This window comes from Suncus etruscus, chromosome 9, assembly GCF_024139225.1.
Source record: "Suncus etruscus isolate mSunEtr1 chromosome 9, mSunEtr1.pri.cur, whole genome shotgun sequence".
In the NCBI taxonomy this organism is placed as follows: Eukaryota; Metazoa; Chordata; class Mammalia; order Eulipotyphla; family Soricidae; genus Suncus; species Suncus etruscus.
This window is the reverse complement of record NC_064856.1, coordinates 56,033,313-56,047,566: the sequence shown is the minus strand read 5'-3', so window position 1 is coordinate 56,047,566 and position 14,254 is coordinate 56,033,313. Positions and strand designations below refer to the sequence as shown.

At 34.3% G+C, this 14,254-nt stretch overlaps 1 protein-coding gene across 1 annotated transcript; it reads right to left on the bottom strand.

The window, feature by feature from the left end:
* Positions 1-6,910: 6,910 nt before the first annotated feature.
* On the bottom strand, positions 6,911-7,843 carry LOC126018265 (olfactory receptor 2AG2-like). The gene has a single exon (XM_049780409.1). It carries the CDS (start codon positions 7,841-7,843, stop codon positions 6,911-6,913), a length of 933 nt encoding a protein of 310 aa, XP_049636366.1.
* Positions 7,844-14,254: the final 6,411 nt, after the last annotated feature.

Below are 14,254 nucleotides of genomic sequence, written 5' to 3'. Positions count from 1 at the left end.
TCTGGGTTGTTCCTTTAGTTGTCTGAAACCCAATAGATTCTCAGTGAATGTTTGCTAATATATTCCTTAGAATAGATTAACAAATAACTTTGTATTATCAGAGGCCTCTGAAGATGATGAAAAATGAATCTAAAGAATTGAATCTAAAGGTAATTCCAGTTATAAAGGGTATTTTGTTCATTTGAATTACATCCTGGTAAAGCACAACCAAAGAGGCAAGCAGGCATCACAGTTAAAATACCTAAATGTTAACGAATTATTTTATAAAAATATTCACAAATTAAAAGGGTACATTTTTATACAAAATAATTTGTCTTAATAGAAAAGCAATATCCTGGTATATCTATAAAGACAAAACTATTTGCAAAAACTAAATGTGTCAACCTCTCCCAACCATATTCATAATTCCTCAGCATGAGAGAAGGGATCCTAGACTGCAACTAAGATTTAATTTATTTGAAATGATGTTAGTTTTATAACTAAACATTTAGGATTATTGATAACATGGGTGGTGTTATCAGATTTGTTTGCTTTTTTATTTAGTTCAGTTTTTATTTTTTAATAATGCATTAGAAAAATTGGTATCAGATAAATCAAGGTAACATAAAGTAAAAGCTCCAAAAAATGAGAGTGCTTGAATTTAGAATAATGAAAAGAAAATGTTGTAGTAAAACATTATCTTGGGGACAGGGTGATAGAGCAAACAGTAAAGTGTTTGCCTTGCCTGAGTTAGCCTAGGACAGACTGTGTTTCAATCCCCTCAGCCTCCCATATGGTCCCCCAAGCCAGGAGCCAGGAGTGATTTCTAAGGGTATAGCCAGGAATAACCCCTGAGCGTCACCAGGTATGGCCCAAAAAACAAAAACAAAACAAAACAAAACAAAAAAAGAAAAACATAAACTTAGTTAATTCCTTTACACTTATCCCAAACATTGCTCTCTTTCAAAAGTATTCACACAAGATTACTAGATTAAAGAGTCAAAAACAAATAGAGGAAATGTTCTCTCTTCTTCTTCTAGAAAGTTACTATAAAGTGTGGTACTAAGTCCTAGAAAGGGGTCAGAAAAAGGACTGATAAAAGATGTTTATGCATCTTTGAAATTGTACAGAAAATCCACCTCTGAATATGTCTTTTAAAACACTGGCTTCCACCTGTATTTTTTTATTCATTTACTGTACTGTTTGGTTCCACAGACCGACTTAAAAACTACTGTTTTAAAGAATAAGTGAAGCATCTTTCTCTAAGTCATTTCCCTACATGTGGCTTACCTGGCAATTTTACTAGTTTCTCTTACTGGCTGTAGATGCACAGGATTTTAATGGTTAAAAAATATTAGCATATATGGAAGGCTTATCATATGTAACTAGAGGTCTATTTGGAAAAAATTATTATCAGATAAGTCCTAACATTATCAGGGACCATTTCAGTCTTTAAAAATTAAGATGAGGGGCCAGAGTGATGGCACAAGCGGTAAGGCGTCTATCTTGCCTGTACTAGCCGTGGTCCAATCCCTTGGCCTCCCATGTGATGCCCCAAGCCAGGAGTGATTTCTGAATGCATAGCCAGGAAAAACCCCTGAGTGTTACCAAGTGTAGCCCAAAACCAACAAAACAAAACAAAACAAAATGGATGAATTGATGTATTCATTAGGAAATAGATACTCAAATTTGGGATATAGCACACTATTTTCTAAGTTCTCTGACTGTGCTACTTTTTCTTGTCTATAAAATTAAGAATAAGAGGGAATGGATATATAATTTAAATGGATATAGAATGTAGCACTACAGAATTTGAAAGACAGTAAATTTAGTACCTGTTTGGGCTCTATTTTTGCAATTTAACATTTCTAGGGGCTGCATACTTGAGAGACAATATTCTTACCTCAGACCACTGGAAACCAGCTTCTTGATAACACAGATTGTCCTGAATATTGTCTGAGGAGCCAGTATGTTCCAGAAGAACTGGGGAAGAAAAGAGAAGAAAGAAAGAAAGAAAGAAAGAAAGAAAGAAAGAAAGAAAGAAAGAAAGAAAGAAAGAAAGAAAAGAAAGAAAGAAAGAAAGAAAAAGAAAGAAAGAAAGAAAGAAGAAAGAAAGAAAGAAAGAAAGAAAGAAAGAAAGAAAGAAAGAAAGAAAGAAAGAAAGAAAGAAAGAAAGAAAGAAAGAAAGAAAGAAAGAAAGAAAGAAAGAAAGAAAGAAAGAAAGAAAGAAAGAAAGAGAGAGAGAAAGAGAGAAAGAAAGAGAGAAAGAAAGAGAGAGAAAAAGAAAGAAAGAAAGAAAGAGAGAGAGAAAGAAAGAAAGAAAGAAAGAAAGAAAGAAAGAAAGAAAGAAAGAAAGAAAGAAAGAAAGAGAGAGAGAGAAAGAAAGAAAGAGAGAAAGAGAGAAAGAGAAAGAAAGAAAGAGAGAGAGAGAAAGAAAGAAAGAGAGAAAGAGAGAAAGAGAAAGAAAGAAAGAGAGAAACAAAGGAAGAGAGAAACAAAGAAAGAAAGAAGAAAGAAACAAAGAAGAAAGAGAGAAAGAAAGACCCCTGATTTTATGTTAATATGTACCTAAAATATTGTCAATGATATGTAAGCCACTATGATAAAATAAAAATTATATTTAATAAAAAACAGAAAGAAAGAAAGAAAGAAAGAAAGAAAGAAAGAAAGAAAGAAAGAAAGAAAGAAAGAAAGAAAGAAAGAAAGAAAGAAAGAAAGAAAGAAAGAAAGAAAGAAAGAAAGAAAGAAAGAAAGAAAGAAAGAAAGAAAGAAAGAAAGAAAGGGTTTTCTAAAGTATCAAATCAATTATCAAATTAGGATAAGAATCTAAGAAAACTGATCAAAGTAATAAGGACCTTTTTTTATTCCTTTTCTTCTACAAGTCTTCTTTGGAGATGCAGTAGATACAGAGTTTTTACAGTCCTTGGAGAGTTCTCAGGATACAGTATATGATGTTCTTCTTCTCACTGCCTGTAAGAACTTGATCTACCTTAGAGTCTGTACTTATTTTGGAGAATTAGAAACTTTCTCTCTGACACTTGCAGAAAATTAGAAGCTGTTTCTATCACAGGCTCCCTATGATATAGGGGGTTTGGAGAGAGAGAGAGAGAGAGAGAGAGAGAGAGAGAGAGAGAGAGAGAGAGAGAGAGAGAGAGAGAGAGAGAGAGAGAGAGAGAGAGAGAGAGAATATAATTCTAGAGCTGTTATTATACTGAGTTTTGGGAACCAGATGCTTAAACTTCCATGATCTCGTTCTAAAGTCTGAGAGGAACAGAGTGGTGATAGAAGAACAGAGGGTGTAGATATTGAGAGAGACGTTCAAAGGAACCTCTGCCATACCTGACTTCATTGTCCCTGGGGTCTCTAGTGAGCTAGGACCTGTCCTGGGGGAGGATACTCCATGTCTTGATCCCATGACACTGCTTCCTCCTCTGTTTTGTTCCTTTTTTCAAAAGCACTTAACTTCTCAGTTGAAATGGCTTCTGGTTGAGCATATGCTGTACCAGAAAACAAAATGAAAATGCATCTTCTGGCATGTTTCCCTCACCAGTAGTTTTGTATTCTAAATTTGTCTAAATTAACTATAGACCCTGACTGTTTCATCCCACAGAATATACTTATTGGTGGCCTCTTTTTAAATTGCTGACTAGGACATAAGATATATGGAAATGAGTGAACTCTCCATGACCAACCATCTGTTCCAGATCATAGTTAGGTTTTGTGTCATATTTGAGACACTGGTTCTCAAACTTCACCTCGCTACACTCCCTGTACTAGAACTTTCTCCCCTTTAAATCTATCTGTTCTCTAGAGTAGTGTCAACACTCCTTTAGTGTAACTTGTGCAGAAGTTTGTGTGTTGTTGTTTCTGCAATTAGAGATACTTGAAATGGAGAAATTAATGCTTGTCTAAGGTTTAATACAAAGAAACATAAAAATAGATGTAGCATCCTGAGTCTGTCAAATAGTAATATTAACAGAGATCACATGAATGCTTCCAGGCATAAAGGAAACCATAGCCACTTGAGAAGTGAGGGAGAGGCTGAAGAAATAGTTCAAAGGGCTTGAGCACATGCTCAGCACAGAGAAGTTGTGAGTTGGAACTGTAGTGCCACATGGTTCCCTATGCAGAGCTATGGAGCAATTCTGCCCTTCCCCTACGCACTGCACTGGAGCAGGTCTCAAGTACCACTGGGTATAGTTAAAAAAGAGAAGAGAAAAGAATAAAAGTAGAGGGTTTTTCATTTTCATTAAAGGACAGAGAGTCTTTCCTGCAAAGTATTAAGAGAGTATGACTACACATCTAGTATTCTATAGACAACTAAACTAATATTAAAAAGTTAGGATAGGTATTCATGTACAAACTGGACCATATATTACTGCTGTATACAAGTGTGTTTTTCACCCATGCACATGGTGTCTGCACTGTTATGTTAGCTGAATCTCCCCCTTGAAATGCGTGGGACATGTGCTGGATTTTGCTCTCTCTGTCTTTGGAGATGTCCACTTTCTCTCTTCAGCATGCTACTCTTTCTCTATCTCTCTTACCCCTCCTCAGGATAAAATCTGTTGTTACTTCAAAAAAATTGAGGATGATGAAGACAGAAGGGTGAACCTAAATAAATAAACTATAAGTGATATTGTGACATTGATAAATAATATTGGGCACATTAGTGGGGATAGGGTAAGTAATTTTGAACATCAATACTATAAAAATAAATACTGGTATTACTATCTTATCATTAAATATGAAAAAATTAAGTAAGAACAAATAAAAACAAAAATTATTTATTTCCACATCTCTTCCACCACCCTCATAAAATAACTTTATTGAGTAGAAATATAATACTCAGGGGCTAGAGCAATAGCATGGCAGTAAGGCATTTGCCTTGCACATGGCCAACCTGTGACAGACCCGGATTAGATCCCCAGCATCCCCTATGTCCCCGATGCCTGCCAGGATCAACTTCTGAGCACAGAGCCAGGAATAAACCCTGGCCTCTGGTGTGACCCAAAAACCCAAACCATCTCTGCAAAAAAGAAATATAATACTCAAGTAATTGTAGTAAAACACAAAGTGACGAACAAGAAGTCTTTTTCAATAAATGAGTTAGCAAGTTTAATTCATTGAGAAATTCACTGATAAATATATTTGCATTTTAACATATTAAAATAAAATCCTTGAAAAAATAGAAGGCAGACAATGCCACAAAATGGTAGTCAGAACCTTAAATATTCTTAATTTTGTGATAAACAATTCAGATCTTTGTAACAAGAAGTTTAAATTTTTTTATTTTGACCTCAGATAAACATAAAACCCTCACAAAGGAAAATTGGGGATAAGGGTACCAAAATAAAATTTTTTATTCAATAAATTTTTTTGAATGAAAAGAATGCCTATATGTATTACATAGTACTCACAGGATAAAATATTTTTAGTCAATTAAGAATCAAGACTTTTCAAAACAATTTACTCTTTATTCATATGAAAATCAACATGCCTTAAGATTTATCAGGTTTAATCTAAGTACATAATATTTATTACCTTGCTCTATATTTTCAAAACATTATATATTATCAGGAACCCTGTTAATATCAACACTGATTAAGATCAGTGAACTCAGGCACAAAGGGTTTAATATAGAATATAAAGATGCACAAATATTATCACCAGCGAGTACATGAATAAAATCACTTGTCTTACAGTTCATCAGGTTCAGTATAAATCTCTGGCACCTCTAAGCACTACTAGTGGTCACTCTTGAGTACAGAGCCTGGAATAGTTTCCAAGAACTTGGAGGAAAAGCAACTCCACCACCTGCATATTAATAAAATACAGATATACACATGGGAAAGGGGGCAGGGATTCAGACTCTTCTTCCCTATCACTGTAAGATAAATTTTAAATTCTCTACATAAGCTACTTTTTAACAAAGTCACCAAATGTTTAATGACAAGACAATGTATACCTAATAATTCAACACACTATATGTTGATAATAAAAAATAAAACTATTGGCTATCTTATTCATTCTAAATTCTTAATTTTGTAATGAGATTGTTAATGTTATAGAATATTGTTAGTTTTAATATTATAGGTTAGCTATTTAATTGAACAATGAGAAATTCTGCTTTTAAAGAAAAAAGTATAAGTACTTGTAAGTTTTCACGAAGCCTTGTTTTTGGTATATATCTAACTATGTGAGTCAGGGTATTTTAGTGTTTCTTGCCAGACTTAGAATGGCAGTTTCTACTACAAATTTCCACATTGCAAAAAAAAAAAATTATAAAAATTAACACAAATATATGGATATGTTTGTCTCAAGATTACAATCTCTACACAGTACAATTATAAATACAAATAATTTAATAAAAAAACTCCCTGGAAAAATAAAAGATAACAGCAACTTGAAAGTGTTTTTATGCTCTAAAAACACTTCTGAGTATATGTAGGGTAATGTATTTTAAATTAAAGCAATATATAAGACAGATGTATCTTGTTAGCATATTTGTACTGTTTATTAAACATCTGATAACCTTGACATTTTAAATTAATTTCTGTACTAAATTTTATTTTACTTAAAGTTTGCATAAAAATGCCTCAATCATTCTCTTCATTTACATCTACTTTATCACTGCATAATCAATTTTGAATGCTGTTTTAATCTTGAGTTCATACACGCTTTACAAATTTTTAAACTAATTGTTCAATCATTTGGCTAGAAAAAAATCTTAAATTATTAAATTAAAAAAATCTTAAACTAATGAGGATACTATTCTTCACATCAAAGGACAGCATTTCTCCTTTGGAGATGAAATCCGTGCTGTTTGATTATTCTAAAAGCACTGCTGTTTCTCACTGCTAGTGATATTCAAATTGAAAGAGCAGCCAATAACATCACTTTATAATTGTGTAACATCTAACGTCTTTGTCTAAAGAATATATTTCACCAGAACCCTTTTCAAGGCCCCCATAACTTCTTTATTCCTCAAGCTATAAATGAGTGGGTTCAGAGACGGGGTGACAATTGTGTAGAAAACAGAGATGATGTTGTCCTGTTTAGTGCTATGCAGAGAGCTGGGCAGCACATACATGAATGTGGCAGCTCCATAGAACATCCCAACCACTATCAGATGAGAAGAGCATGTGATAAAGACTTTTTTTCTTCCCTCATTAGAAGGCATTCGAAGCACAGTAAACAAGATGACTGTGTAAGAGGCCACAATAACAGAAAGAGGAAGTAAGAGAAACACCACACCGGTAACATACAGTAGGAGTTCATATCTGGATATATCTGCACAGGCCAATTTCAGCAGAGGTGGGATCTCACAGAGTAGGTGGCTTATATTTTTGGACTTGCAGAAAGGAAAATGCATGGTATATAAGGTATGTCCCAAGGCACTCAAGCATGCTAGAACCCATGATGTGGCCACTAAGCTAAAGCAAATCTTTGGTCTCATGAGGACCATATAGTTCAGAGGATGACAAATGGCCACATACCTGTCATAGGCCATAAAGGCCAGCAGGAAGTCCTCTGCACCTCCCAAAGTCAAAGCCAGAAACATCTGAAAGGCACAGCCCACAAAGGAGATGGTGTTTTCACCTCGCAGAAAATCCACAAGTGTTTTGGGAGTGACCACAGATGTGAACAGGAGGTCCATGAGTGAGAGCTGCCCAAGTAGAAGGTACATGGGCACATGTAGCCGGGCATCCATCGTGATGACCAGGAGTAGCAGGCTGTTGCTGGTCAGGGCCAACATATATAAGGCAGTGAAAGTGGCACAGAGTAGTTCGGGAAATCCACTATCATTCAGAATTCCCATTAAGATGAAGTCACTTCCCAGAGTAAAATTCCAGGGTTCCATTCTGGGTTGTTCCTTTAGTTGCCTAAAACTCAACGGATTCTCATGAATGTTTGTTAAGATGTTCCTTAAAATAGATTAACAAATAATTTTACATTATCAGAGGCCTCTGAATATGATGAATATGAATCTAAAAAAGTGAATCTAAAGATAATTCCAGTTATAAAGCATATTTTATTCATTTGAATTACATCCTGGTAAAGAATAACCAAAGAGGCAAGTAGGCATCATAGTTAAAATACCTGAATGTTAAGTGATTAATTTATAACAAATATTCACAAATTAAGCTGGTAAACTTTTTGATAAAAAATAATTTATCTTAATAGAAAAGCAATATCCTGGACAATGATCCTCATAAGTTAATAATTCTTTTGCCTGTGTTTTCATGTATTATTTGACTAATTATTGCCACATCATGCAGCATAGACACTTCCATTTTAGGGGAAGCACACCAGATGTATCTATTTTGATTTTCCTGGAGCAGTCAATTGATATTCCCCCAAAGAAATATTTTAGCCAGCAGGTCCATTGGTGGACATTAAATTTACCCCTACGAGGATTACTGGCAATATTTCTGAAATTCATGACATGATAGTGACATTACAATTTCTTTCTTACTATCTGGCAAATTCTCTCCTTGCAAAAATACAGGCCAAAATTACAGGTCTCAGTCAATGATTCAGGGAAATTTCAGCACCAAATGTCCAGTTTCCCCTCTGGCCAAATAAATCTGCATTTCAAAAGCAAAGTGGTCAGCGAAAATGCAAACCTCCTTCTCTTTATGTTACTTCCTCCCTTTTAGCTCAGGGATTCTTTTCACCTGTATTGGCTAGTTTTTGATATGTATATTCTAGGGCCTGCTGTCATTGTGTCCCTTCTTCTAAGACTACCCTCCTTTTGTCAGCGCGAAAATGCCTTTCATACCAGAAACTGGGTATACACATATTACCAACATGGAAGAGTAAAATTGTCTCACTCTATTGAAGACGCATGTCCCCATACAATTTAGTTTGTGTGGTTTCATTATTTCATATTTCATATTTCGCTGCCCATGCAACTCACTCTCCCTGAAATGGTTTCATTGAAATCCCACTGATGGCTGTAGGACAGAAGCTGCCTGCAGCTATTATTTTAAAACTCATCTTTTTACATAGACAAGATTTGAACATGATATTCAAAGTAAAGAACAGGACTATGACTTTAAATATACCACATTCACTACTGTTTACATAGAATTTACATTCACATTTCTCTATAGTGGAAGAGAAAACTCCTTGGAAAAACCTAATGTGTCAACCTCCCAACCAGATTCACAATCCTGAATTGTCTTAGAGAAGAGTTTCAAGACTACAAACATCACATAGTCTATTTGTCGTGTATTTGCTTCAGAGTTAAATCCTTAGGATTAATGAGAACAAGGGATGATGGGGCAAAATTTTTTTAATTTAGTTTACTTTTCACTTTTAACTATATATATAAGAAAACGAGTATAAGGGAACTCAAATAAGGCCAAAATAAAGCAGTTACTGAGGAAAATAAAAGTTTTTTGATTTAGAAAAATGACAAGACATTTATTTATTGTAATAAACCATGGTTTTAGCTTCACTCCTTTACACTTGGCCCAAAGCCTCAATCTCTTTTCTGAGGTCAAAAATATTAACACAAGTTCTCTAGATTAAATATAATAACTAGATTTAAAAAAAATAAAAATTTATCTCTCTTATTTTGTAAAGTTACTATAAAATGTGGTATATAGTCCCAGAAAAAGGTCAGAAAAGAAAAGGGCAAGAACATGAAGAAACAAATTTTATGCATCTTTGGAAATGTACAGAAAATCATCTCTGAGCATGTTTTTTTTTGTTTTGTTTTGTTTTTTTTGGTTTTTGGGCCACACCCGGCAGTGCTCAGGGGTTATTCCTGGCGGTCTGCTCAGAAATAGCTCCTGGCAGGCACGAGGGACCATATGGGACACCGGGATTCGAACCAACTACCTTTGGTCCTGGATCGGCTGCTTGCAAGGCAAACGCCCCTGTGCTATCTCTCCGGGCCCCCTAAGCATGGTTTTTAAAGCACTAGATTCCACCTTTATTTTTATTCATCTACTGATCTGCTTGGGTCCATAGACTGACCTAAAATCCAGTTTTAAAGAATAAGTAAAACATCTTTCTCTAAGTCATTTCCTTACAGTGCAGCTTATCTGGTGATGTCAGTTTCTTTTATCATCTTGTATATGCACAGGATTCATAAATTAAAATATATTAACAAATATGGAAGGCTTATCATATATAATTCAGATCCATTTGGAAGATAAGTCCTAACATTATCAGAGAGACCATTTCAGTCTGTAAGATATAAAGATGTATTGATGCATTCACCAGGAGACAGATACTCAAACTTGGAACTAAAAATGCTCTTTTATTCTTCTTCTGAATTACTATGGTTTTATTATATGAAACCAAAAATAAAGATTGGGATTAGAATATATAATGCAAAGCACTAGAGAATCAAAAAACAGTAAATTAAGTACCTGTTTGGACTCCATTATGCAATTCAATATTCCTCCTAGGGGCTGCATTCTTGAGAGAAAGTATTCTTACCTTAGGCCAGTGGAAAATCAGCAGCTTGATATCACAGATAGTCCTGAATATTGTCTGAGGAGCCAGTATGTTCCACAAGAAATGGGAGAGAAAGGGAGGGATTTTTTATAAGCATCAAATTTGTGTAGTTTTTGCCAAATTGGGATAAAAATCTAAGAAACCTGACTAAGGTAATAAGGACCGTTTCTATTCCTTTTCTTCTGCAGGTCTTCTTTGGAGATGCAGTAGATAGAGTTTTTACAGTCCTTGGAGAGTTCTCAGGATAAAGTAGATGACTTACTTGTTCTTACATCTGTAAGAACTTGATCCACTCTAGAGGAAATACTTATTTTGGAGTATTAGAAATTTTTCTCTGACACCTGAAAAAAGTTAGACCCTATTTCTGTCACAGGCTCCTTGTGATAGAGGTGGCAGTGGAGAGAGAGAGAGAGAGAGAGAGAGAGAGAGAGAGAGAGAGAGAGAGAGAGAGAGAGAGAGAGAGAGAGAGAGAGAGAGAGAGAGAGAGAGAGAGAGAAGCAAAGAGAGAAACAGAGAGAGACAGAAAGACGAGAAACAGAGACAAAGAGATACAGAGAGGGAGAATATGTAATTCTAAAGAGAGAAACAGAGAGAGACAGAAAGATGAGAAACAGAGAGACAAAGAGATACAGAGAGGGAGAATATGTAATTCTAAAGCTGTTATTAGACTAAATTTTGGGGACCAGATGCTTAGATATCCATGATCTCTTTCTAAAGTCTGAGACAACAGAGTGGTGATAGAAGACCAGAGGAAGTAGATATTGGGAGAGATGTTCAGAGGAACCTCTTCCATACCTGATCTTCCTGTCCCTGGGGCCCACCGTGAGCTAGGACCTGTCCTGGGAGAGGATCCTCCATGGATCCTCCGAGCCTGATTCCCATGATACTGCTTCTTCCTCTCTATTTTGTTCTTTCAGAGGATTTATCTTCTCAGTTGAAATGGCTTCCCTTGAATATGCTGATCCAGAAAACAAAATAAAAATGCATCTTCTGGCATATTTCCCTCACCACTAGTCCTGTACTCTATTCTGTTTAAACGAAATGATAGGCCCTGACTGTTTTATCCTAGAGTCTAGGCTCCCTAATGATGCCTTAAATGCTATCTCTGGAGTATAACATAGTGTGTGTGAGTGAACATAGATGTATAAAATGTGAAACTAGGTGTCCCCCCCCTTCCACAGAAATATGTATATGAGCACCACAGCAAGTTCCTGTGAGTACTACAACTAGAATACATATGAGTACAAAAACACAATGTTTTCAGCCCTGATCAAAACAACAACAAACATAAAGGAAAACGAAGATGAAATTTAAAACAAAAAATTATTAAACTCAGTTTTACTCTCATTCTGAAATTAACTTAACAGTAAGATATAGGATATTAGAATTCAGACAACAATAAGCAAAATATTGCTAGAAACATTAAACTATCAGTCTTCTCAACTAGTTATATTTTTTAAAAAGGAATTTTGGAATCATGAAAGATAATTTATGAATGTATAGAAGGTGCAGTCAAGACATGTTATCTAGGAATATAACAATAAGACTTGGAAGATTACAATGTCCTGAAAATTATAAAAGAAAAGTTGGGAATATAAAACTATATGCCTACTTTAACTCATTCCTATCCAAAAAGTCTTCTCATATAACTAAATTGTAAACAAAATAAATATTGCCACACAGGTAACTGTCAACTTGTTTCTGACCCTCTCATTTATAAAAAGAAAAAATACCACAAAATTAGTTAGAACAAAAAATTAAGAAATTAAATTTAAACATCATTTCATATACATCTTTAATATATTGACAGATAGGTTATATAATTAAATAACATAAAGAATATTAGAGGAGGCAGGCATTTCTACAATATAGTAGTATTTCTAACTTTGTGAAAAGCAATTCAGGCCTTGGTAACAAGAAGTTTAAATTCTTAAATTTTGACCTCAGATAAAATAAAAAACTCACAAAAGGAAATTGGGAGAAGGGTACCAAAACTCAATAAAACAGAACGCCTACATGTATTACATAGCATTCACATGATGGCTATTTTGTAGTTAATTAAGAATAAAGACTTTTCAAAGTTATTTGGGCCACACCCATTTGACGCTCAGGGGTTACTCCTGGCTATGCCCTCAGAAATCACTCCTGGCTTTGGGGGACCATATGGGACGCAGGGCCTACACTAGTGCTTGCAAGGCAGACACCTTATCTCTAGTGCCACCTTCCCGGCCCCGTATTTACTCTTTATTTATATGAAAATCAACATGCCTTAGAAATATTTATCAGCTCTGATCTAAGTACATAATATTTATTCTCTTGCTCAATCTTTTCAAACCATCATGAATCATCAGGAAGCCTGTGTTATCAATATGTTTAAGATATGTGTACTAAATACATAGTTTAATGTAGTGTAGTGTCTAAAGATGCACAGAGTGTAAATCCAGAAAGTACAGGTATGATGCCACTTGCTTTACATCCTACAGCACCACATACATGGCATCATATATGTTATCCCAAGTACTACTAGTGGTCACTCATGAGCACAGAATCTGGACTAGTTTGTAGGAACATTCAGGATGTGACACCACCCTGTCCCCTGCAAATAAATAAAATACAGATATACAGAGAGTAAAAGGGGGTCAGAGATTCAGGCTCAGACATTTGTCTTTCTCCTTTCCATTATAAGGTATGTTTACAACAAGAAAAAAGATTCACCAAATTTTAACTGACAAAATACAACCTAATGTTTACATAACAAATAAACACAATGTACATATTCATAATAGAAAATAAAGCATTGATTATTTTAGAAGTGTATCATATTTCTTATATTTTATAATGAACTGTTTTAATTTTATAAATGATCTTTAGCTTTAATATTGTACTTTAGCTATGTCAATTGAGCAATGTAAGATTGATTCTGCTCTTCAAGAAAAAAGTCTAAGAACTTCTAAGTTTTCACTAAGCACTATTCTCAATGTAATTTCAACTATGTGAGTCAAGGTATTTTAATTTCTTGCCAGATTTAAGATTCCAGTTTCTGTTATAAACTTCCACATTTCATAAAATAAAATAAAAATGGACACAAATATTTGAATATACTTACTATGAGGATACAATAAGACTTTAATGTAAATAAATAAATAATCGGATTAATTCCCTGCAGAAAAAGGGAGATATACTTATTATTTGCTGTTATTTTTGATGCTCCAAAACCACTTCTGAATATATGTATGGTCATGTACTTTAAAATAAAAGTAATATACGCACAAATGTATCATATTAGCATATTCTAATTGTCATGTATAAAATGACTGTCAGAATCTTTTTTTCATTTTTATATTTAATCTTTAATTTTACTGAGAGGTGATATAATAATATTACATTCAATCTCCTCCATCTATCTCAGAACAAGTATTATCTTTGCATAGTCAATTTTGATTGTTGCTTGAATCTTGATTATATACATTTTATTCTCTTTCTATCTTCCATTTTATTCTTTTAGACACTGTGACTTTTAATGTTGTTATTGAAAGTGTATCATGCTATCACTTTATCTCCTTCCAGCATACAGTTTTGGTCCAAGTGACCAATTCAAACTATCATTATCACAGTGCTTCCTTCTCTGCCCTAACTGGACTCTTCTGCAATTTGTGACAAGGTTTCTAACATGGACTGGTCCTCCTAGTCCTCATCTTGATTGACTCTAAATATTAAAATTGTATTATCATTTTTATATATTCTAAGTGTGATTTTTTTGTCTATTTCATTTCACTCAGCATAATACTTTCCATTACCA

Coding starts and splice junctions, on each gene's coding strand:
- LOC126018265 (XM_049780409.1), bottom strand. CDS start 7,843: ATGGAACCCTGGAATTTTACTCTGGGAAGTGACTTCATCTTAATGGGA.